The sequence below is a fragment of the Budorcas taxicolor genome, chromosome 11 (genome assembly GCF_023091745.1).
Source record: "Budorcas taxicolor isolate Tak-1 chromosome 11, Takin1.1, whole genome shotgun sequence".
Classification (NCBI taxonomy): domain Eukaryota; kingdom Metazoa; phylum Chordata; class Mammalia; order Artiodactyla; family Bovidae; genus Budorcas; species Budorcas taxicolor.
This window is the reverse complement of record NC_068920.1, coordinates 165,962,016-165,986,664: the sequence shown is the minus strand read 5'-3', so window position 1 is coordinate 165,986,664 and position 24,649 is coordinate 165,962,016. Positions and strand designations below refer to the sequence as shown.

At 52.7% G+C, this 24,649-nt stretch overlaps 1 protein-coding gene across 1 annotated transcript in view; it reads right to left on the bottom strand.

The window, feature by feature from the left end:
* Positions 1-24,649, bottom strand: part of CACNA1B (calcium voltage-gated channel subunit alpha1 B) — a 204,997-nt gene that overhangs the window by 91,783 nt on the left and 88,565 nt on the right. Inside the window, exons 13-17 of the mRNA XM_052647676.1 lie at positions 16,661-16,773; positions 14,678-14,809; positions 14,146-14,218; positions 2,224-2,341; positions 1,335-1,402 (exon numbers count right to left, since the gene is read on the bottom strand). Of these exons, the coding sequence (XP_052503636.1) occupies positions 1,335-1,402; positions 2,224-2,341; positions 14,146-14,218; positions 14,678-14,809; positions 16,661-16,773 (504 nt within the window). The remainder of the gene's footprint in view (positions 1-1,334; positions 1,403-2,223; positions 2,342-14,145; positions 14,219-14,677; positions 14,810-16,660; positions 16,774-24,649) is intronic.

Sequence of the window (24,649 nt, the reverse complement as noted above, 5' to 3'; positions counted from 1 at the left end):
CGACTGACAGCCCTAACAGGCAGGCCAGGGGGATTCCCGACCCTCAGAGGAAGGGAGGAGTCCAGACCCACAGGCACAGCCCAGCCCAGTCGAGCGGAGGCAGAGGCGGGCGTACCCATGAGCCCCTGGGGGAACATTCTTCCCAGGGGGCCAGGTGGGGAGGCAGGGCCAGGAGCACATGGACACCAGAGTCTCTGCGGCCTGCAGAGACGTCCAGAGCCCGGCTTCCCCAGGGGAGACCCCAGTCAAGCCCCAGAGCAGGGGCAGTGTTAAGAGTCTTGGGACGTGCAGGACTGAGTGGGTGGCTATCAGGGACAGTGGGGGCGAGCGCACAGAAAGACACACAGGTGTGCACCCAGGCACATGCACACTGACAGCAGGTACGTGCCCGGGAGGGTCAGAGCGTCCTCAGGCCTCCGAACCACAGCCCCTTCATGCCAGCAGCCAGGCTTGTCAAAGCGCCAGCCTGAGGCTGAAATGGCGGGCGGCCTGCACCATCCGGGACAGACAGCATGAGAGTACGCTGCACCATCCGGAGGGATGCCATGGGGAGACGTGTGTGATCACATCCCCCACAGGCTCAGGGATGCGAGATGACTATTAGCTGGCTCCCGCGGGGCACAGCCTGGAGAGAAAGCCGTCCCGCTGGGTGCGGACGTGCTGGGGACAGACACCAGCTGCTCCTCCAGCCATCAGCCTGGCCCAGAATCCGAGGGCAGCACCACACAAGGGCAGGACCACTCGAGCTCAGCCATTCACACAGGAGAGCAAACACAGGCGTGCCCTCCCCTCCCAGAGAGGGTCACAGGGTCCCCTCACCATCTGGGGATGGACATAAGGGACCCTCCCCTCCTGGGGATGACCACAGGGTCCCCTCACTGCCCTCTAGGATGTTTAGACCCTAGGGCCCACTTCACGATGGCTCTCACTCTGAGAGGACACAGCCGCCACTTCACACACTGAGGCCACCGTGCCCTTCAGTCCTGAGCCCAGGGCAGCCACACCCCCACCATCCAGGCCTGCCTCTGGGCTGCGCCCCCTGTGGGCCACCTCCTGCTCCCACGCGGCCTCCTGTTTTTCTGGCCATCCTTCCCAGGTCTTGACTTCCCAGAAGTGGCCCTCATGGTCACCCCCCTTCCTGGCACAGTGTCCCCTGCCTCTTCAGTGCCCCCACATCCCTGCATACCCAGGACTTGAGGAGAGCCACTGGACAGCGGCCACACATTCCTAAAGCAGGACCTGGCCCCCCTCATGACGCCGCAGCCTCTCCAGAGTGGCATGGATTGACCCCATCCACCCATCCTTGGGCCGCAGGTGTGCCCCCACCCACGTACCTTGGTCAGCTCCTGGGCATTGGCGAGGTTGTCCACAGCGATGGCCAGGAAGACATTCAGCAGGGTGTCTGGTGGCTCCAGCTAAGGAAGGACGTCTATGCCCCAGCCTCCCCACGGGCAGGCTACGGCTTCCTCCATGCAACATCTTCCCAGGTCCTGGCCAGCCTTGCCTCCTTCCTGGGTGTCCCCCGATCCCCCAACCCTCCAGCCACATCAGCCCCCGTCAGACAAAGCCCAGCCCAGCTGCTAGACGGCGGCCCCCTAGCCTCCTTGATGCAATCTCTGGGTAGGTGACCTTGTAGCTCAGGGCCTCCTGTCTGGCAAGGAGGCATTAATACCCTGGGGCTCAAGGGGAACCACACCCCAGGGTTCCGCCTCATGGGTAGACCTATGCAGGGCTGCAGCAGGCCCATGAGACAGCACACTGAGGTCAGCTGCTGCCTCCTGGCATTGCCCAAAGCCGCGGGCAACCCAGAGGCCTTGCCATGCCCAGAGAGCAGGATGAAGGTCGTGCCCCATGGGGTCCAGCCACAGGGAAACACTCCAGTCAGGCAGGATGGGGGCACCTGCTGCAGAGCCTCCCCAGCTGGGCTTGCCCTGACCCTGCAGAGCCCCCTCCCGACTCCAGACACAAGCCTGAGGAGCGTCCTCCACACAAGACCTTCCCTTGTGCTTCCCTGCAGACTCATTTCTACCAGGGGGAGGCTTTTTAAAAGCTTGGTGCCAAAACCTAATTATTAACTTAAATTAAAGTGAAAACAAAACAAACAGCTGCCCTCAGGCTCAAAGCTCATGTCTTTCCCCGAGTCCTCCTTTCCCACCCCACCATGGTGGGGGAGGAGAGGGACCCAGGAGGCACTTACCCCCTCGCCCAGCCCACAGAGGATACAGTTCCCAAACAGCGTCAGGACAATGAAGTACACAGACGAGAACATGCCCTTGCTGACTCCACCTTGTGATTCGATCCCATGGTACATCACCGCATTCCAGTCCTCCCCAGTCAGGATCTGCGGAGGAAGGGAGGGAGAGCACCCAGGCGCATCCCATAGCCCCCAGCGCCCACACACATGCCCAGGGAGAGACAGCTGAGCCCAGGGCACACGTGTGTGCACACACAGGTTCTTGGATGACACACAAGGCAGCCCAGGGGCCTCCAAAGAAACTTCCGGAAGAGCCACGGCTGCTGGGCTGAGCCTCTACCAAGAATGGAAAGGGAGCTCTAGGGAGAGAAGGCGAGCAAAGGCGAGGAGACTGGCACTGGGCTGCGTGGGGTCAGCCCAGTGGGGTCCGCCTGGTGGGCTCCCCACGTCCCCAGCTGACAGGTCACTGCCACGCAGGTGAGGAGCCCAGGGCTCGGGGGCGGCATGAGCTCTCAAGGCCAAGCAGCAGCCGCAGCCTCTGACCTTCCAGGTTGCTACCTCCTCAGTCCAGTGGGTCCAGGCTATGAGGGCGGCTACACACAGTCCTTGCCCCATCAGGAAACGGGTCTCATTTTCATTTGTATTTCGGAAAAGTGCAAGGGGATAAGATAACAGACTCTCATGCGCCCACCACTCAAGATGGAGACTGCTGGCATTTCGTCATGTTTGCATCAGGTCCCATCGCCCATGGTCACCCTTGACGGGCAACCGCAATCACAAACCTGGGGTGCGCTCCCATCTACACCACACACATGTACACACACAATATACCATGTGTGCTCCAAACATGCAGAGAAAAGCGCCAGGCTATACACACGGTTCTGTTCATTCGCCGTTGCCTCCCTGAAGTCGACCCACGTGGACACGTAAGCCCACCGTCCCTGGAAAGCACTGCACAGGCCCTTCCACACGTCCACTCGCCTTTCTGATCTTCAGTGTGGTAGCTTCATAGTGAGCCTTGACACACAGTGGGGCCAATCACTCCATCCTGAGCGGCTTTTGCTATTTTTGGATATTTACCGTCCCACAGAATTGACATGCTGAATGCCAGGAGAAGTTCTGCTGGGATTTGAATCACTGATTAAACTAGGCAGAACTGACCCCTTTACAACTATAAGGCTTCCCATTCTAAAACCTTTGTTTTCAGTTCTTCAGGTCTTTTAATAACAAGTTACAATTTCACATGTAAGTCTTGCCTATTTCTTGTGGATTTATTTCTGGGTAACTCATAGCTTTTGTAACTACGGTAAATGAAATCTTTCACTGTAGTTGAATATTCTAACTTAGCAATACAGGGATATAGAAAAGCTCTGTCTTTCAAATCCTTCTCTTGTGTTCAGCAGCACTGGTGAATTCTCTCATTATTGCTAACTGATTCCCTGGGTTTCTATGTAATCACATCATTTGTCTATTCCTTTCCAGTCCTCCTATCTCTTCCTTTTCCTTATTACATTGACTTCAACTGCCTGAATACTAGCTACCCTTGGTTTTTCTTTAGTCATAATGCTTTCAACCTGTATTAGTCTGAGTTCTCCAGAGAAACAAAAGCGATAGGAGATGTCTAGGTATATCTTATCTTGTGATTATGGAGAGTAAGTCCCAAGACCCACAGCTGATGGGGAGAGATGACGGTGTAAGTTTCAGCCCAAATCTGAGTCCAAGGGCAAGAGAAACCGAATGTCCCAGCTCAGACATATCTGGGCAGCAACAGTGGACTGTCCCTTACTCCATGCCTTCAGTGGGCTGGATGAGGCTCCCACATCTGCTTTCTCAGTCCTCCAGTTCAAACGTTCATGTCATCCAGAAACACCCAGAAATAGTGTCCAATCCAGGCACCCCATGGTCCAGTCACGTTGCACAGGAAATTCACCGTCAACAATCTTTTATCTGCAATGTTTGCTACCATCATTCTAAAATAACAGTTTTATTTAGATATAGTTCATTCAGTCGCTCAGTCATGTCCAACTCTTTGCAACCCTTGGACTGCAGCATGCCTGTCCATCACCAACCCAGAGAGCTCGCTCAAACGCATGTCCATCGAGTCGGTGATGCCATCCAACCATCTCATCCATGGTATCCCCTTCCCCTCCTGCTTTCAATCTTTCCCAGCACCAGGGTCTTTTCCAACGAGTCACTTCTTCACATCAGATGGCCAAAGTATTGGAGTTTCAGCTTCAGTCCTTCCAATGAATATTCAGGACTAATTTCCTTTAGGATGGACTGGTTGAATATCCTTGAAGTCCAAGGAACTCTCAAGAGTCTTCTCAAACACCACAGTTCAAAAGCATCAGTTCTTCGGCACTCAGCCTTCTTTATGGTCCAACTCTCATATCCATACAGGACTACTGGAAAAACCATAGCTTTGTCTAGATGGACCTTTGTAGGCAAGGTAATGTTTCTGCTTTTTAACATGCTGTCTAGGTTGGTCACAGCTTTTCTTCCAAGGAGAAGTGAAATAAGCAAGGTGACAACATATAGCCTTGATGTACTCCTTTCCCAACCTGGACCCGTCCATTGTTCCATTTCCGTTTCTAACTGTTGCTCCTTGACCTGCATGCAGATTTCTCAGGAGATAAGCCGGTCTGGTATTCCCATCTCTTGAAGAATGTTCCATAGTTTCTTGTGATCCACACAATCAAATGCTTTGGTGTAGTCAAGAAAGCAGATGTTTTTCTGGAATTCTGCTTTTTCAATGATCCAACGGATGTCGGCAATTTGATCTCTGGTTCCTCTGCCTTTTCTAAATCCAGCTTGAACATCTGGGAAGTTCACGGTTCACATACTCCTGAAGCCTGGCTTGGAGAATTTTGAGCATTATTTTGCTAATGTGTGAGATGAGTGCAATCGTGTGGTAGTTAGAACATTCTTTGGCATTCCCTTTCTTTGGGATTGGAATGAAAACTGATATTTTCCAGTCCTGTGGACACTGCTGAGTTTCCCAAACTTGCTGGCATATTGAGTGCAGCACTTTAACAGCATCATCTCTTAGGACTTGGAATAGCTCAACTGGAATTCCGTCACCTCCACTAGCTTTGTTCGTAGTGATGCTTCCTGAGGCCCACTTGACTTTGGACTCCAGGATGTCTGGCTCTAGCTGAGTGATCACACCATCGTGGTTATCTGGGTCGTGAAGATCTTTTTTGTACAGTTCTTCTGTGTATTCTTGCCACCTCTTCTTAATATCTTCTGCTTCCATTAGGTCCATACCATTTCTGTCCTTTACTGAGCCCATCTTTGCATGACATGTTCTCTTGGTATCTCTAATTTTCTTGAAGAGATCTCTAGTCTTTCCCATTCTGTTGTTTCATTCCATTTCTTTGCACTGATCGCTGAGGAAGGCTTTCGTAGTTCTCCTTGCTATTCTTTGGAACTCTGCATTCAGATGAATATATCTTTCCTTTTCTCTTTTGCCTTTCACTTTTCTTCTTTTCTCAGCTATTTGTAAGGCCTCCTCAGACAACCATTTTGCCTTTTGTATTTCTTTTCCTTGGGGATGGTCTTGATCACGGACGGCCTCCTGTACAATGTCACGAACCTCTGTTCAAGGTTCTTCAGGCACTCTGTCTATCAGATCGAATCCCTGGAATCTACCTGTTGCTTCCACTTTGATTTAGGTCATCCCTGAATGGTCTGCTGGTTTTCCCTGCTTTCTCCATTTAAGTCTGCATTTGGCAACAGGAGTTCATGATCTGAGCCACAGTCACCTCCCAGTCTTGTTTTTGCTGACTGTATAGAGCTTTTCTATCTTCGGCTGTGAAGAATATAATCAATCGGTTTTTGGTGTTGGCCATCTGGTGATGTCCATGTGTAGAGTCATCTCGTGTGTTGTCGGAAGAAGGTGTTTGCTGTGATCAGTGTGTTCTCTTGGCAAAACTCTGTTAGCCTTTGTCCTGCTTCATTTTGTACTCCAAGGCCAAACTTGCCTGTTACTCCAGGTATCTCTTGACTTCCTACTTTTGCATTCCAGTCCCCTATGATGAAAAGGACATCTTTTATCAGTGTTAGTTCTAGAAGGTCTTGTAGGTCATCATAGAAATGTTCAACTTCAGCTTCTTCGGCATTAGGGATTGGCCATAGACTTGGATTACTGTGATAGTGAATGGTTTGCCTTGGAAACGAGCAGAGATCATTCTGGCATTTTTGAGACTGCATCCAAGTACTGCATTTTGGACTCTTCTGTTGACTATGAGGGCTACTCCATTTCTTCTAAGGGATTCTTAGAAGAAATTAAGAGATAGAGTTAACATATCATATAAATCAGTCACTTAAAGCGTACAGTTCAGTGGTTTTTAGTACATTCACACATATATGCAACCACTACCACAGTCAATTTTAGAACATTTCTGTCCCTTCAAAAAGGAAGCTCATCCATATTAGCTATCCCACCTAGCTGTGGGCTTGTTAGGGGTTGCTTTTTTTGTTTTTGAGTCCTTAGTATTTTAAGTTCTTTGTAGAACATGTTTTTCATCATAATGTCGACATTTTACTTTCTACATCTATTGATATGCTTATTTTTCTCTTTAACATGTAGCGATCAGGAAATTACATTGACAAATTACTATATTACTGAGATAAGTGAAGTTTAGCTATGAGGTTCTACTTTATACAGAATTGGATTTGACTTTTGAATACTTTATTTCAGACTACTTGCATCTACCTTCACTGAGCAAGCAGAGTGCCTGTCGCATGCCAGGCAACCTTCAGGCACTTCTGCGCATCAGAGGACAAAACAAAGCCCCTGCCTCACAGAGCTATGGAGGGAGAGAGCTCTGAAGTGGAGCCAGGAGGCTCAGATGGTATCTGACCTTCTGACACTTACTGTCCTAACACAGGCCTCCAGGACACCTGTCACACACTGAAGACATTTTGAGACACCAACCCAGAAATGCCTGGTGCTGCCATCCCTGAAGGATACACATCTGTACACATCTGTAGCCCTCAGAGGGCTACAGTCCAATGGGCCGCAAAGAGGCAGACGTGGCTGGATGCCCGTGCACTTTCTGATAATGAGCTTTTACGATCTTGTTATCTCGGTATGTCAGTTTCCTGTTTCACTAACTTCTGCTCTTAGCATTATTTTTTCCTGCTTTCAGTTCCTCTTTGGTTTACTCTATTATTCTTTTTCTTTAGTTTTTAAGATAAGTATTTAACATATTTATTTTCAGCCATTCTCTTATTTTCAGTCATTTTCTTATTTTGATAGTTGCTTCTAAGATTTTAAATCTTTCTCTAAGCATTGCTTCAAACTCATCCTCTAAGTTTTGCTAATTATTATCCAGTCCTAAGTATTCTGTGGTATCCACTGTGATGTCTTCTTCAACACAACCCTTCAGCTTCCAAATATGGGGACGAGTTTATGTGATTGTTTACTGGTGGTCTGTATTTATTTAAGTAATGCCAAGGATGTGCTCTGGGACCTCCCTGGTGGTGCAGGGGTTAAGACGCCGCGTTCCAGTCCAGGGGGTGCAGATCCGGTCCCTGGACAGGGGATATGATCCCACGTGTCACAGAGTGTGGCTGAAGGTAAATAAATAGGTAAAGCTTGTTTTCTATAAGAAGCATGTCCACTGTAGGAGAGCAATCCTTTAATACTTGTAGGGGTTTCCTGAGTGACTTAACGAGCGATCCGTCTCTGTAGGAGCTCTCTGTGGCCCCAAACGAGCGTTTTACCTGCTGTCAGCTGTGCAAGCTCTTGTAGGCACCAGCTGGTACCCTTTCTAATCTCATCAGCTTCATCCTTCAGCTTGCTGGAAATATATATCCCTGAAAAGAGAGTGGACTTTTTATTTCTCTTTTTAATTCTGTCAGTCTTTGCTTTGGGGAGCCATGTTCTTACACGGAATCTTCCCTTTCAGTTCAGCTCAGTTCAGTCGCTCAGTCGTGTCAGACTCTTTGCGACCCCACGAATCGCAGCACACCAGGCCGCCCTGCCCATCACCATCTCCCTGAGTTCACTCAGACTCACGTCCATCGAGTCCGTGATGCCATCCAGCCATCTCATCCTCGGTCGTCCCCTTCCCCTCCTGCCCCCAGTCCCTCCCAGCATCAGAGTCTTTTCCAATGAGTCAACTCTTCACATGAGGTGGCCAAAGTACTGGAGCTTCAGCTTTAGCTTCATTCCTTCCAATGAACACCCAAGACTGATTTCCTTTAGGATGGACTGGTTGGACCTCCTTGCAGTCCAAGGGACTTTCAAGAGTCTTCTCCAACAACATGGTTCAAAAGCATCAATTCTTCGGCGCTCAGGCTTCTTCACAGTCCAACTCTCACATCCATACATGACCACAGGAAAAACCATAGCCTTGACTAGACGGACCTTAGTCGGCAAAGTAATGTCTCTGCTTTTGAATATGCTATCTAGGTTGGTCATAACTTTTCTCCCAAGGAGTGAGCGTCTTTTAATTTCATGGCTGCCCCTTTATTGTTATGCAAATGTAGTTTCTTCTTTTTTACTGAAGCTTTTTTCACCTTCTATTTTGACTGATGTTACTGTTACACCAGCTTTCTCTTGGTTAATGTTAACTTAGTTTATCTTTTCGGAGAAGGCGATGGCACCCCACTCCAGTACTCTTGCCTGGAAAATCCCATGGATGGAGGAGCCTGGTGGGCTGCAGTCCATGGGGTCGCGAAGAGTCGGACACGATTGAGCGACTTCACTTTCACTTTTCACTTTCATGCATTGGAGAAGGAAATGGCAACCCACTCCAGTGTTCTTGCCTGGAGAATCCCAGGGACGGGGGAGCCTGGTGGGCTGCCGTCTATGTGGTCACACAGAGTCGGACACGACTGAAGCGACTTAGCAGCAGCAGCAGCAGCATTCATTTAATTTTAAAGTATGTATTATTTCACACATTCAGAAAGGTACAATGAATAATATTTAAAGCTCTGTGTACCTACTCCCAGCTTAAGAGATAAAACATTAAAACGTAGCTGAAGGGGAAGGGGATTCAAGAGGGAGGGGACATATGTACACCAATGGCTAATTGATACTGAGGTATAGAAGAAATCAAACCAATATTGTAAAGCAATTAGCCTTAGATTAAAATTAATAAATTTTTAAAAATACAAAAAAAGTTTAAAAAAATAAAAGCATTCAATATTTGCTTTGCGTTTCCTCATGGCTAACAGCAATGTATAAGGTAATATGGGAAAAAAATTTTCAAGCTAATATAAAAAAAAAGCACCTGAAGGTCCTTGAGTAGAAGTCCTCAGTCTCATTCCTCCTCTCCCACACCCACCTAGCCCTGACTTTGGTGTTAATCATTCCCATGCAGGCTTTTACATTTCTACTTGTATATATGCCATAAACAATATTGTTACACAGTATGTTTGGAAACAAGATGTTTTCATCCTTATTTAAATAGTAGCATATGCTAAACCATAATGGGAAAGAATGGAAAAAAGAATATATATATGTATGTATATGCATAACTGAGTCACTTTCCTATACAGCAGAAATTAGCATCACACTGTAGATCAACTCTGCTCCAGTTTTTAAAGGTAATTAAAAAGTATCATATGATTTGCACTATTCTGAATCTTGCTCTTTTAAGAGTAACGTTGCTTCTGACCCATGCTAACATAGTTAATTCCAGGCCACTCATTCATGGTGCTGCTGCCCGGACAGAACACACTCCTCTTATCACTCTCCTGGGGAGGAGCAACGCAGAGGTCTCCAGGGTTCCACCACCGCGTGTGATGCAGCCTCGGTGCTCTCGCAGGCCTCTGCGCACTTGGCCAGGGACCTCCCAGGGCATGTACCTGCAACAGGAGCTCCTTCCGTGGGAGCGCCAGTGGGTTAGATACCTGACATCAGTTTCCAAAGCGATTTGTATTTCAAATTTCTATCAACCCACCAACACCACAAGGGAATCCTCACTTCTCCACATCGTCTCTAAAACTTGGGGCTTCCCTTGTGGCTCAGCTGGTAAAGAATCCGCCTGCAGTGTGGGAGACCTGGGTTCAATCCCTGGGTTGGGAAGATCCCCTGGAGAAGGAAAAGGCTACCCACAGCAGTATTCTGGCCTGGAGAATTCTATGGACTGTATAGTCCATGGAGTCACAAGGAGTTGGACATGACTGAGTGACCTTCACATCCACTTTCTCTAAAACTTGAGACCGTTAGGTTTCCTAATCTCAGCTGGACTGAGAGGTGGGTTTCATTTGCATTTCCCTGACTACAAGTAATAGCTGACGGCCTTTACAGGTCCACTCTTCAGCCCACTTTCCTACCCTGAGTTCCTTCTTACACACTCTGCCCTTTCCTGCGGCATGTTCCTGCTGCTGTCTTCCCTTTTTGATTTGTGGAAGTTTTTATTTATTTTGCTTACTCTGCTCAGTTGTTCAGTCATGTCTGACTTTTTTTAGCCCCATGGACTGTAGCCCGCCACACTCCTCTGCCCATGGAATTTCCCAGCAAGAATATTGAAGCGGGTTGTCGTTTCCTACTCCAGGAGGTCTTCCCAACCCACAGATGGAAACTGTGTCTCTTGAGCCTCCTGCATTGGCAGGTGGATTTTTTACCACTGGCGCCACCTGGGAAGCCCTCGTTCTGGTTGCTGGTTATTTATTCTGGTCACTGTTTATTGGCTGATACTGTGGAAATATCTGCTCCAGCCGATGACTTTTCCGACATTCTATGATAATTTTTGGATGCAGAAATTTGTATTTCAATAGTCAAATTTTCCAAAGGTTTCATTTATGATCTGTGCATTTTTATCTTTTCCTTAAGAAGGCCCTCAGTTAGGAACAGTGCTCTCCTTTACGTTCTAAAATTTGAAATTTGCTTTTCACATTTATGTCTTAATTCATCTGAGCTGATTTTCAAATCTGCTACGAGGTGGAAATCCAACTTCCTTTTTTTCTCTATGGATAACCAAACTGTCTGTCCCACACCATCTGCAGTGACAACACAAGTGTTCTGAGTACATAAATATTTCATCTGTGAATAATGACATTTTTATTTCTTCTTGGCAATCCTGAGATATTTTATTTCATTTTTTTCTTATTCTAGTGCACCGAGACCACTGATACTGGCATAGTCTGCTAAGAGTTTCTGTCTGGAAGAGTGCTGGGTTTTATCAAACACACACAGAGTACAGGGTGTGATGCAGCCCCACACACTCATCACCCAGCTTCCACAATTAGCACAGTTTGCTCATCTCATTCCGTCTGCTCCTCACTCTGGTGCTTGGCTGTGCTTTTGCTGGAGCTCAGATGCTCTTTCTGATGGAACATTCTGGAGCTCAGATGCTCTTTCTGACGGTACATTCTGGAGCTCAGATGCTCTTTCTGACGGTACATTCTGGAGCTCAGATGCTCTTTCTGACGGTACATTCTGGAGCTCAGATGCTCTTTCTGACGGTACATTCTGGAGCTCAGATGCTCTTTCTGATGGAACAATCTGGAGCTCAGATGCTCTTTCTGATGGAACATTCTGGAGCTCAGATGCTCTTTCTGATGGAACATTCTGGAGCTCAGATGCTCTTTCTGATGGAACAATCTGGAGCTCAGATGCTCTTTCTGATGGAACATTCTGGAGCTCAGATGCTCTTTCTGATGGTACATTCTGGAGCTCAGATGCTCTTTCTGATCGTACATTCTTTTCCTTCGTCAGTCTGTTAAGATGATGAGTTGCAGTAATAGACTTTCTAATGTTAAATCATCTTGCATTTCTAGGGTAAATTCACGTTGATCGTAAAGATAATCTTTAAGGACAGCCGGGTTGGACTGGCTCTTATTCCCCTCCGGGTGTCTGTCTCTCTCTGTGTGATGGTAAGGATAATCTGTAAGGACAGCCGGGTTGGACTGGCTCTTATTTCCCTCTGGATGTCTGTCTCTCTCTGTGTGATGGTAATCTATACTTTTCCTTCTGTCATATTGTCTTCGTCCAGCATTTTCATATCAGAATTAGTCCAGGTCCATAAAGGGGGGGATCTCCTTTCTATCTTCTCTGGAGTCATCTGTATAAAACTGGAGCGACCGTTTGTGAACAGCTGGCAGAATTCACTTGTTAAACTGCCAGTGTGCTGGCCAGGATAGGTAGACTTTTCAATCACTGTTCACGGATTCTCCCATTTCTGAGGCCGTCTGGGTTTCTGCTCCTCCCTGGCTTGCTGCAGCCCCGCCCGCGTCGCGCCTGCAGCACTCCCAGCAGTCGGCCGCGGCTCCCGCGACTCCTGGGTGCGCCTCCTCCAGCTCAGACCGCGCTCTCCTCTAGAGCAACAGGAGCTGTCCTTCAGAATTTTAGTTACTTTCCCCCAACTTCCTGCCATCAGACTGGCATTCTTCACAGGAAATCCTTCTTTCTAGTACAGATTTTAAGATTTTCTCTTTACTGGGCAGTGTCCAGGTCTCGGCTCTTTCTGGAAGGTCGCTGGCGCCTTCTCTGCGCCTCTGAGCCACAGTGGGCTCAGGCCCTCCACGCCTGCCAGCTCCCCCATTCTCACCAGGACCACATCAGTGTGCGGTTCACCCTCTGTTTATTTAAATAGCTGTATTTTCGCTTCCAGAATTGTCAGTTACTTATCATAGTAACCTGATATTCCTGGTTCTGAGGCGCCCCTCTTCCTTTAACCTTTGGCCATCTGAGGGCTGCATTCGCCTGCTGTTTCCGTGTCTTAGGACGGAAACTCCACCTGTGGGCACGGTCGGTGCTCTTCCACGGGGTCAGCCTCACTGGGAGCAGAGTCCAAGCTGTCCTCCCGCTCCACCCCACCCCCGCCACACACCTCCCTGTGCCCTCTCCAACCCCATTCAGAGCAGGGGCTCCACCCTGGGCGCTCAGGCCACTGGCCCAGGGCCATCCTGAGGGCATTCCATGCCCGTACCTGGCGACCCACTCGGCCTCCTCCAGCCCTAACTACTCTCTCAGCCACCTTACACGGCTAGACAGTCATCTGTGTCATCTGTGGGCGCCTTGACAGAGACTTAGGCAAGAACAGCAGCGTGCTCACAGGCACCCCAGCCCTTTGAGCTCACAGGACTTGAGGTGGGGTCAGGTGGGGAGTGGGCTGTGGCAGCGCAGGGTCTGAAGTCCTGTCAGGCCAGGAGGGGATGGCCCTCTGGAAGGAGAGGGCTCTCCACTGTCCCTGGGGGCGGAGGAGCTGCAGGGCTCCCCCAGGACGGGAGGGCTCAGGGGGTGAAATCACCACACTGAGTCACTCCATCAGCAAGTGGCTCGCAAGCCGGCTGGAAAGCCCCTTCCTTTGAGAGAGGGGTCAGCAGGCCCCCGCCCCTCACGCCCGCCGTGGCTCCAGCACTGGCTGAGGGCAGGCAGGCCCCTGGCCAGACTGCCTGTGGTGTGGCGGCTTCTCGAAGCCCCATCATGGGCACCCACCCCCGCCCTGGTCCTGCTTGGTCTCAGACGTGGCCAAGGGCACTGTGTGGGACAGAGATGTTTGCCTTATCACACGGAGGAGGCCCGTCGTGGAGGCACAAGGGAGCCATAGCTCTGTGACGAGGAGAGAGCTCAACCAAGAGTTCTCAGGAGGGAACACAGAATCCACCAAGAATGGGGCCCCGACCCACGTGCCTCCAGGGGCTGCGGGGAGTGTGTGTTCAGATACAAGGAGAGGTGAGGGGCTGCTGGGCCAAGCCCCTGGAGGGAGAAGCCTGGGGACAGCTTTCCGCTGTGTTTGCAAAGGACAAAGACAGCTGTAATCAGTTCCAGGTCTCCGGCAGACAGTTAAGCGACGACTGAAGCCAGGGCCTCCTGGGGCATCCACCTGCCCCTGGCAGGCTCGCTCCCAAGCCGGGTCCCAACCAGGGCCTGACACCAGAGGCCCACTGTGCCTGTGTCCTTGCGGGCACTGAGGGGCTGACGGCAGGCTGCCTTCCCTGGGCCCACAAAGCCCCGCGGCCGCGACTTAGTCCAGAGCCAGGAGCCTTACCTGGAAGACAGTGAGGATGGCGGCAGGGAAGGTGTCAAAGTTGGTTGTCGGAGTCTCATCCTGAAAGTTGAACCTGAGAAGAACAAGGGTCTTGGACAGACAGAGGCAGGTCCACTGGGCCCAGGAGGGCTGGCTGCTACTGCTAAGTCGCTTCAGTCGTGTCCGACTCTGTGCGACCCCATAGACGGCAGCCCACCAGGCTCCGCCGTCCCTGGGATTCTCCAGGCAAGAGCACTGGAGTGGGTTGCCATTTCCTTCTCCAATACATGCAAGTGAAAGGTGAAAGTGAAGTCGCTCAGTCGTATCCGACTCTTAGCGACCCCATGGACTGCAGCCTTCCAGGCTTCTCCGTCCATAGGATTTTCCAGGCAAGAGTACTGGAGTCGGGTGCCACTGCCTTCTCCAGGAGGGGTGGCACCTGGAAGCTGTGTCTGGGCCAGCAGCCCTTCCTGGGGCCTTAGTGGGGGAAGCAGGGTGGCAGTCCAGCAGCACTGTCCCCTGGCCCTGCCCCTAGGGGCCCGGCCTCACTTACTGTCCCCCGAAGAGCTGCATGCCCAGCAGAGCGAAGACCACGATGAAGAGGAAGAGCAGGAAGAGCAGGCTGATGATGGATTTCATGGAGTTGAGCAGGGACACCACCAGGTTCCGCAGGGAGCTCCAGTACCTGCGGGGGCAGCCTGGTCTGAGCGCACCAGGACACCGGGACCTCGAGGGCCATGCCTGCGGCTTCTGGCACCTCTTGCCCTGAGGGCCCCACACGCACTTTCTCCAGGGGCCCACACCCCCTCTGCACTGCAGCCCACCACCCGGCCCAGGGTGACGGCAGAGACTGCACGTTCAGAGCTGGGCTCACGCGCGCCTCCCACACCGGCTCTCCAGTCTCCCTCCCTTGCAGCTACACCTGCCTGCATCCCTCAGCTCCCCTAGGCCAGCACGCAGGAAGTGAGGGCCACAGCTGTGTGTCCTAGCTGCGCAGGAAAAGGGGCCGCACTGGAGCGTCCATCAGCACCACCACCCTCAGCAAAGCCGGCTGGGCTTGGGTGTCCCCCAGGGCCCAACCCACATTGCACGGAGCAGCCCTCCAGGCTCAACACCCCTCCAGCCCACCCCTCAAACGCTCCTGGGGCCCAGAGACCATGGCCCTTTCATTCAGCTGAACCCCTGTGCCTCACAGGCCCCCTGCAGTCTGCGGATAAGTCTTGCTGTGGGCTTGCTAGGTAATGGGTCCCTCCAGCTGCAACCCCAGGACAGCCCAAGCCCCAGGGAGACACGCCACGTACCTCTCTGCCTTAGCACTTGCTGTCCTCCGCCCTGGCGTGGGGAGAGGCCTAGGACACCCCTGCACCCTCGTCCCCAGGGCTGTGTCACAGAGACCCACTACTCTCTTACTGGGTGCATGAGAGTTAATAAGAGATGGGCTAGAAGACTCCAGAAAGCCTTCTCCTGATGGGCAGGGTCTAGGTCAGGACAAGAGCCACCCACTTTCCAGAAGGAAATAGAGCTGCGAAGACGCCAGGCCCACAGCCAAGGTGCTGGCAGCCCGGCGCCACCTCCTGCAGAAGCAGCGGAGGACACAGGGCAGGTGGCGGGAGCACCCAGGAGCGTCTGTGGGCCAAGCCAGACAGGAGTCCTGTCCAAAACTCCTCCGCATTGCACCACCCTGACTTTCAACGGCCTCAGGTGTGGATTCAAAACAGACGAGAAAAGATCTAGTCCAGCCTCCCCAGGAGGCTGAGGAAGTCACTGGAGGTGCTAGGAAGCAGGCCGCCTGCACAGGCTCCGTCTGGACCATCCCGCAGCTGTCATGAGCTGGGCATGTGCGGCCACATGCTCCAGGCGGCCTGGCCTGGGAGCCTCAGAGCCTCAGGGTGGCTCGGGACCCACGGTGGAGTCACTATGCCCACGGCCAGCAGGGTGAGGGCAGCTCTGCTGCTGCCGTGACAGCTGTGGAGGGGAGCAGCCCCCTCCCACCGCCGCTCTGGCAGAGAGGGGGAGGCTCAGCCCCCTCATGGGCAGAAAGGAGCAACCTTCCTCCAGGGCTGAAGAGCCAAGTGGGAAGAACCTGAACACACGGTCAGGGCCGTGTCCTGTCACTGAGGATGGCTGGCAGGGTCAGCCCTGAGTGGAAAAGGCAGGCCTGGGCATTCAGGTTAGAAGGTCAGAGTCCCACTGGGGCCAGGACAGCAGCTGCAAGGCAGGTAAGCAAACTTGGGGGCAGCAAGATAGGAAACCTCTATCTGATAACCTCTGTTTTCTCCATTAACTAGGGAACAGTCACCATTTGAGGTTGAAAGATGGGCTCGTGGGTTTCAAGACAGGAGCCAGTGTTAAACTGTGGGGAACAAGCTAATGAGAAAGCCAGAAATGCTGGGGCTGAAAACAGCCCCCCGGATAGACCCCCGGAGCACAGGGGATCCGCCCACAACCCCGGAGCACGCGGACGACAGGAATCCCCGCCCCCCACTCCAGAGCACACAGCAGGAACCCCCGCCCCACTAGCCCGTGGACGACATACTTGGTGACTTTGAAGATTCTCAGCAGCCGCAGCGCCCGCAGCACACTGATGCCGAAGGAGGTCCCTGGCTTGATGGCCGCCCAGACCACTTCGAAAATGCTCCCCACGATGACCTGCAACAGAGACGGGGCGGCCCAGGGCAGGGCTGTGGCCACGTCTCTCCGGAGGCATCGGCCCTGGCTCCCCTGTCCGAAGCTCAAGCCAGGTAAGTCAACGTGAGGCAGGGGCCTCACACAGAGCTCCTGCAGCCTCTGGGAGCCACAGACGGTGCCTGTCCTTCCCCCAGACGCACCAGGAGGGCACAGGACACAGAGCGGGTCTGGCCTGCAGGTTTCTCAGCAAATCTTGAAGGCTCCTTGTGCGTGCCTCCCCTGTGGTTTATCACAGCCAGGTGACCCCTCTGGGCCAGCAAACCGCTCAGACAGCCTTGACTGTTAGGCTGTGTCCACACAGACCAGCAGACTCAGCTTCCTTCTAACATCCCCTGTTTGGTCTTGTCCCCTCCAAGATGTTCCAGTTCATAACTGTATACTGTCTTCCCCCGAATATTAGGAGCCAGCAGGTGCCACCAAGGACAGACTGGGACTAGCCTGCCCTCTTGCTTCACCACGGGCCATCCCGATCACTGGCCACACTGGTGGACTGGGGCTTGTGGGCAAGAGGCTGCCCCCACTTCCGGCCACTCCCGGCATCAGGGTGTCTGGGGCACTCAAAAAGGGCAGAACAGTGGGGCTGGAGCACAGCGGACCCCTCGCCGACGGTGCCCGGCGGGGCTCCCTCCCTGGCACCGCGCCTGCTGGGCACACCACGGTCAGCGTGAGTGCTGTGTGCTCTTCATGTGCGTGGTTGACCCTTACCCCTGCTGACCTGGCCTCTGCAGCTGATGCGGAGAACTCCCCTGTGAACATCAGTCTCCTAAATCCCACTTTCCTGTGTGGCTCACTCATCACCCATTTCATACCAACTACAAACACGATCGGCTTGACATCCACATCCTCACCAAGCCTGACAAACAGTGACTGATCGGGGCAGTGGCCTCTGCGGGCTAACACTGGTCCACGCCCTGCGCGCCTGCTGTGCTGGCTGCACCAGCTCCAGGTCACCCCAGCGCACAGCCTCCCGCTGCCCGCCTCCCCAGCCTGGATACAGCACACCGCTCGGAGGACTTCAGACCTGCCCACAGCTGCCGCGCCGCTTTGCCCCTACAGAGCAGCAGATGGGAGGAGCTTGTCATGTCTGCCCTTGGCACGCCAACCATCACCACCAATTTTTCTCAGCATCACACATCCCCAGGGTTGAACGCTGCCATTTTCTAAATCTCCTTTCTTCCCATTGTCAGTCTCCCAATATATCTCCTATTTTACATTAATCCTCAAAATTTGCTCACATTGGTTTATAATTTAGGTGGCCTTTCAGATAGTCCCCAAGGGTCCCACTGCCTGGGGTTCACCCCCTTGTCCACCCCTGTCCCCTGGAAGGTAGCTTGGACCTAGTGAGCCACTGTAGCAAACAGAGCCCAACAAACATGGTGGGATGGCACCTCCGAGAGGAGTTACAGGAAGACCGGGGCTTTGCCTTGGTGCCCTCAGCCCTCTGAGGATGGGGGGCAGCCTGAGCAGGGGCCCACGTGACCAGCAGCCACCAGAGTGGGCCTGGAGAACGTCTTCCAGAGGTCTGTCAGCAGCCACGAGCACAAGCTTGGAAGGGGTTCTCAGAACCTCACGAGGGACCCAGTGAGCCACAGCCCGACGGCCAGCCCGCCAGAATGAGAGGAGAGACGCTGGCTGCTTTAAGGCACCAAACCCTGGGGGTAAACAGATACCCAGAAAGGGAAGTCAGCATCAACTCTGGAAGCAGGCGCACAGTGCTGCTGAACTAGAAAGCCCGAGGCGGGAGTGGCTTTGGAGTCAGGGAGCAGCTCAGAGCAGCGCGTGAGTGAGCGCCTCACCCACCCTGAGCACATTCCTTCAAGGGTTCCGGACTGAAGACTCCGAGGCAAGGTCTGCAGCAGGGCGAGGGGAGTTACGGGAGACTAGGAGGGGAGAGGCAGAGAGCCCATGGCGCCCACAGCCACGTGGACAGCAGGGGACGCGCCCCCGCGCTGGAGCTCTGGCCAGGATGCGTCCCCGCAGCGCGTGCTGCGGCCCCTGGCCCACCCAGCCAAGAGGAGCGGGGCTGAGGGAAGCACTGCTAGGTAAAGAGCGGCCACACGTGGCTAGTTTGGAAACTGCTCAGCCTCCCCAGAACAAATGAGGCCTCGTCTAGAGATGGTATGCCATTTGAGTCAGTGCTAATGAGGTGGATGAATCGAGAGCTTATTATACAGAATGAAGTAAGTCAGAAAGAGAGAGAAAAGTATGCTACATTAATACAAGCATAGATAGAATCTAGAGAGCTGGCACTGATGAGCCTATCCCAGGCAGCAGCGGCAAAGCAGACAGAGGGCGGACCTAAGGGCACTGTGTCATCCGCACGTCTGAGGCTGTTGGTTCCCCCGGCAAGCTTCGTTCCAGCCTCTGATTCAGCCAACCCAGCATTCTGCACGGTGTACTCTGCACACAGGGAGAAGGAAATGGCAACCCACTCCAGTATTCTTGCCTGGGAAATCCCACGGACAGAGGAGCCTGGTGGGCTACAGTCCATGGGTTGCAAGAGTCAGACATGACTTGGTGAGTAAACCACCACCCCTCTGCATATGCGTTAAACAAGCAGAGTAACAATATACAGCCTCGATGTACTCCGTTCCCAATTTTGAAACAGTCTATTTTTCCATGTCTGATTCTAACTGTTGCTTCTTGATCTGCATACAGATTTCTCAGGAGGCAGGTCAAGGGGTCTGATATTCCCATCTCTTTAAGAATTTTCCACAGTTTGTTGTGATCCACACAGCCAAAGGCTTTACCATAGTCAATGACCAACCTAGATAGCATATTATAAAGCAGAACCATTACTTTGCCAACAGAGGTCTGTCTAGTCAAAGCTATGGTTTTTCCAGTGGTCATGTATGGATGTGAGAGTTGGACCATAAGGAAAGCTGAGCGCTAAAGAATTGACGCTTTTGAACTGTGGTGTTGGAGAAGACTCTTGAGAGTCCCTTGGACTGCAAGGAGATCCAACCAGTCCATCCTAAAGGAGATCAGTCCTGAATATTCATTGGAAGGACTGATGCTGAAGCTGAAACTCCAATACTTTGGTCACCTGATGTGAAGAATCGACTCATAGGAAAAGACCCTGATGCTGGGAAAGACTGAAGGCAGGAGGAGAAGGGGAGGACAGAGGATGAGATGGCTGGGTGTCATCACCGACTCTATGGACATGAGTTTGAGTGAGCTCCAAGAATTGGTGAAGGGCAGGGAAGCCTGGGGTGCTCCAGTCCATGGGGTGGCAAAGAGCCAGACATGACTGAGCACCTGAACTGAACTGGGCTGATGGTCAATGAAGCAGATGTCTTTCTGACCCAGCGGATGTTGCCAATTTGACCTCTGGTTCCTCTGCCTGTTTTAAATTCAGCCAGTACATTTAGAAGTTCTTGGTTCACATACGGTTGAAGCCCAGCTTGAAGGATTTTGAGCATTATCTTGCCAGCATGTGGAATCACAGACGACAGAAAGTGAAGAGGAACTGAAGAGCCTTGTGATGAAAGTGAGAGAAAGGAGTGAAAAGCTGGCTTAAAGCTCAGCATCCAAAAGGCAGAGATCGTGGCATCCAGTCCCATCACTTCATGGCAGATAGATGGAGGAAAAACCGCAAACAGTGACGGACTTTCTCTTGGGCTCCAAAATCACTGCAGATGGTGCAAGTCAAAGTTGCTCAGTCGCGCTCAGCTCTTTGCAACCCCATGAACCATACAGTCCATGGAATTCTCCAGGCCAGAATATGGAGTGGGCAACGTTTCCCTTATTCAGGGGATCTTCCAAACCCAGGGCTCAAACCCAGGTTTTCCACATTGCAGGCAGATTCTTTACCAGCTGGGTCACAAGGGAAGCCCAAGAAAGCTGGAGTGAGTAGCTTATCCCTTCTCCAGCAGATCTTCCTAACCCAGGAATTGAATCAGGGTCTCCTGCATTGCAGATGGATTCTTTACTAACTGAGCGATCAGGGAAGTTCTGCAGATGGTGACTGCAGCCATTAAATTAAAAGACGCTTGCTCCCTGGAAGAAAAGCTATGACAAACCTAGACAGCACGTTAAAAAGCAGAGGCATCACTTGCCAACAAACCCAAAGCTATGGTTTTTCCAGTAGTCATGTATGGATGTGAGAGTTGAACCATAAAGAAGGCTGAGCTTTGAATAATTGATGCTTTTCAACTGTGGTGCTGGAGAATACTCTTGAGAGCCCCTTGTACAGCAAGGAGATCAAACCAGTCAATCCTAAAGGAAATCAACCCTGAATATTCACTGGAAGGACTGATGCTGAAGCTGAAGCTTTAATACTTTGGCCACCTGATGTGAAGAGCTGAATCGTTGCAAAAGATCCTGATTCTGGGAAAGATCAAGGGCAGAAGGGGGAAACAGAGGATGAGATGGTTGGATGTTATCATCAACTCAATGGACATGAGTTTGAGAAAACTCTGGGAGATAGTGAAGGACAGGGAAGCCTGGTGTGCTGGAGTCCATGGGGTCACAAAGAGTCGGACATGACGGAGTGACTGAACAACGCAAGGACATGGGGCAGGGTGGCGGAGGGGAGAGGATGTCCTGCACGGAGAGAGCAGAACAGCAACACATACATCCCCGTACGTAAGGCACAGCCAGTGGGGATTTGCTGTGTGACTCAGGGAACTCAGACTGGGGCTCTGTGACAACCAGGGGGGTGGGACAGGGTGGGAGGTGGGACGGAGATGCAAGAGGAAGGGGACACATGTACACTTACAGCTGATTCACGTTGGTGTGCGGAAGAAACAGACACAATATTGTAGAACAATTATCCTTCAATTAAAAATAAATAACCTTTTTAAACAGAGAGAGATGACGTGGTCTAAAAATGAAGCCAAGGGCACAGCAGCGCCAGGTGTGCGACACCCCAAAAGATGAGCGGTGGGCCTCGGAGCACATTCCGCGACTCTCTAGCCTTTCAAGGGGATATAAGGCGAGACTCCAAATGGGCCCCACGAGTCCTGTCCTCTCCGGGACGTGGAACGGTGTTGGCCTTGGCCATTTCAGCAGCAGCTCAGGCCAAGGAGGCTGATCTCTAAGAGCGCTGTAGGCACGGCTTCCGTCCAACAGGGGGAGACCTAGGAAGACACACCCCACTGCACGCTGAAAGGTTAGATGCGCAGAAGCACCACCAGCTAGGGCCAGAGTGCAGGGAACAGAATGGGGCTTATGGGTTCCCCGAATTCCACGAAATAGGAAGCAGGTCAAGAAACCTCAGCTAGAATGCTTACCACTTTTAAGGAAAGAAGACCAGGGGCTCCCAGACCTAAAACAAGGAAAGGGGACCAGGGGGCGCCCAGACCCAGAACTAGGAAAGGGGACCAGGGGGTGCCCAGGAATAGAGCTAGGAAAGGGGGCCAGGGGGTGCCCAGTAACAGGAGGGAAAGGGGACCAGGGGGCACCCAGGAATAGAGCTAGGAAAGGGGGCCAGGGGGCGCACAGGAATAGAGCTAGACAAGGGGGCCAGGGGGTGCCCAGACCCAGAACTAGGAAAAGGGGCCAGGGGGCGCCCAGACCCAGAACTAGGAAAGGGGACCAGGGGGCGCCCAGTAACAGGAGGGAAAGGGGACCAGGGGGCGCCCAGGAATAGAGCTAGGAAAGGAGGCCAGGGGGCGCCCAGACCCAGAACTAGGAAAAGGGGCCAGGGGGCACCCAGACCCAGAACTAGGAAAGGGGACCGGGGGGCGCCCAGTAACAGGAGGGAAAGGGGACCAGGGGGTGCCCAGGAATAGGAAGGAAAGGGGCAGGGCACAACTTTTGAAAGAATGGCATAGCTCATGGACACAACATAAACCAATTAGAATCAAATGGGACCAAGAAGTCAGACAAGACGAAGCCTTGATCTCAATCGGCAGGCGAAATGAACACCCAGAGGCGCATGACAGCCCCAAAGCACTGTCAGAAGGCCAAGGAGTGGGTGGTGGCCCAAACCCTGGAAACCTCCACTCCTTCCCCAAGTTGGAATAATTCTCCCACCCATTAGCATATAAAATTACTCAGCCTATAAAAACTAATCACACCACTTTTCGTGGGCACACTCACCCTGTGCGATGGCCCACACTGTCTGTAGAGTGTGTTTCTCTCTGAATCTGAACAAACCCACTTCTTACCTATCACTCTGTCTTTCACTGAATTCTTTCTGTGATGATACATCAAGAACCTGAGCTTCATTAGGTCCTGAAACCAGGTACTGTGGGTTTTGGTTGGGTTTGAGTCCAACACTTGGGTTCAAGTCCCCATCTGAGGTAAATGGTTTCAATCCCAGACCAAGAGCTAGGAAAGGGACAGGGGGCGCCCAGACCAAGAACTAGGAAAGAAGACTCAGAGGGCTCCCAGTCCAGGAAGCAGGAAAGGGGCCCCCGGGGACACTTGGACCTAAGACCTGATCGGGGATTTTCCCAATGTTTGCTGGACTCCAACCAGCCCTTCCGCATGTCCAGTGTCCCCATTCTGAACAGGAAGGTGTGGAACAGCTACCCCTGCCCACCCTCCACTGTATGCAGGGCATGGGGCTGGATGCCTTATCTCTTGCGTTTCGTGGCTTGAAGACCTAGAGAAACTGTGGAGCCTCAACCAGACCTGGGTCCAATTTGGATGATGAGATTCTGCCTCTGAGCTGATGCTGCAGTAGGGTGAGGCGGGGCGCGGGGAGTGCGGGTGAGCGTATCTTACGCAGGAAGAAGCTGGATCAGCAGACCGTGGCAGGCAGCCCGAGGACGGCCCGCACAGACCCCCGGATCCTGGTAACACTCTTCCCCATGAAAGGTGGGCTGGCCTGTTGACTCCCTCCTGACAGACACAGTAGCACCGCTGACAGCTCTTCCCCCTGCGACTGCCTTCTGCAGCCTCCGTCTGGCACTCGCGTCGTGAGTTACGGCGTGGTGAGGACACGCGAGCCGCTCACGGAGAGGCCGCGGCTCTGGGGGCACGGCTGGTCACCCGTCACAAGCCAGTCCTTTCAACAGTCTCTAGTGGGCCTGAGCGTAACCCTCCAGTCCTAATCAAGCTTCAGGCGAGCTGCACCCCTGGCTTCAGCTGGACTGTGACCTCGTGAGGGCCCCCAGGCCACAGGTACCCTGTCAAGCCACACCTGGACACCTGACCCTTAGGAACTGTGAGACAATAGATACTTGTTTTGAGCTGGTAAGTTCTGGAGTAATTGTTAGCTTATGTGCAAATTATTCCCTGTCCTGGGACCTAGCCGGTTCCCAGATGACCCTCACTCTGAAGGCTCCTCCCCGACTGGGTCCCCTCTGCCTACATTTGCCAAGCTTTCTCTTTTCCTTTGTAACCAAGAAGGAAAAAGAGCAGAAGCGCTGGCTTGCTCCCAACCGTCCACCCAGGTCACAGGTGCCGTGTCCCGAGAGCGCTGAGGCGGTCGTTGCCTTCCCCGCCCAAGCGCAGGCAGTGTGGCAGGTGTGCGGCCACCGCCCCGGGCTCCGGTGCGGACCGTCCTGCATACGAGCTGGGCAGCAGCTGGGCACAGTGTCCCCAGTCACTCACGTGTGAAGTGAGTCGTAAGGACCCGACACACTCACGGGCCGTGTCTGTCGGCTGCGCCACGTCGCGGAGAGGGAAAGGCAAACTCCATTTCAGGTTGAAGCTTCCCTTTGCCCAAGGTCCAGCCTCCCTGCCTGGCTACTGAGAAGGCTGCAGAAGGGCAAGGCCTCCCTGGGCTGAGGCCTGGCCGCTTCCCACTCAGGCCCTCCACCAGGTCAGAACTCTGCCGCACGCAGGCGTCAACAGTGCCCATCCTCGGGCTCTGGAGCCAGCACAGGGCAGCACCCTGCACAACTGCAGGGCCCAGGGAAGGGGCTTCTGCGCTTGTCCACGG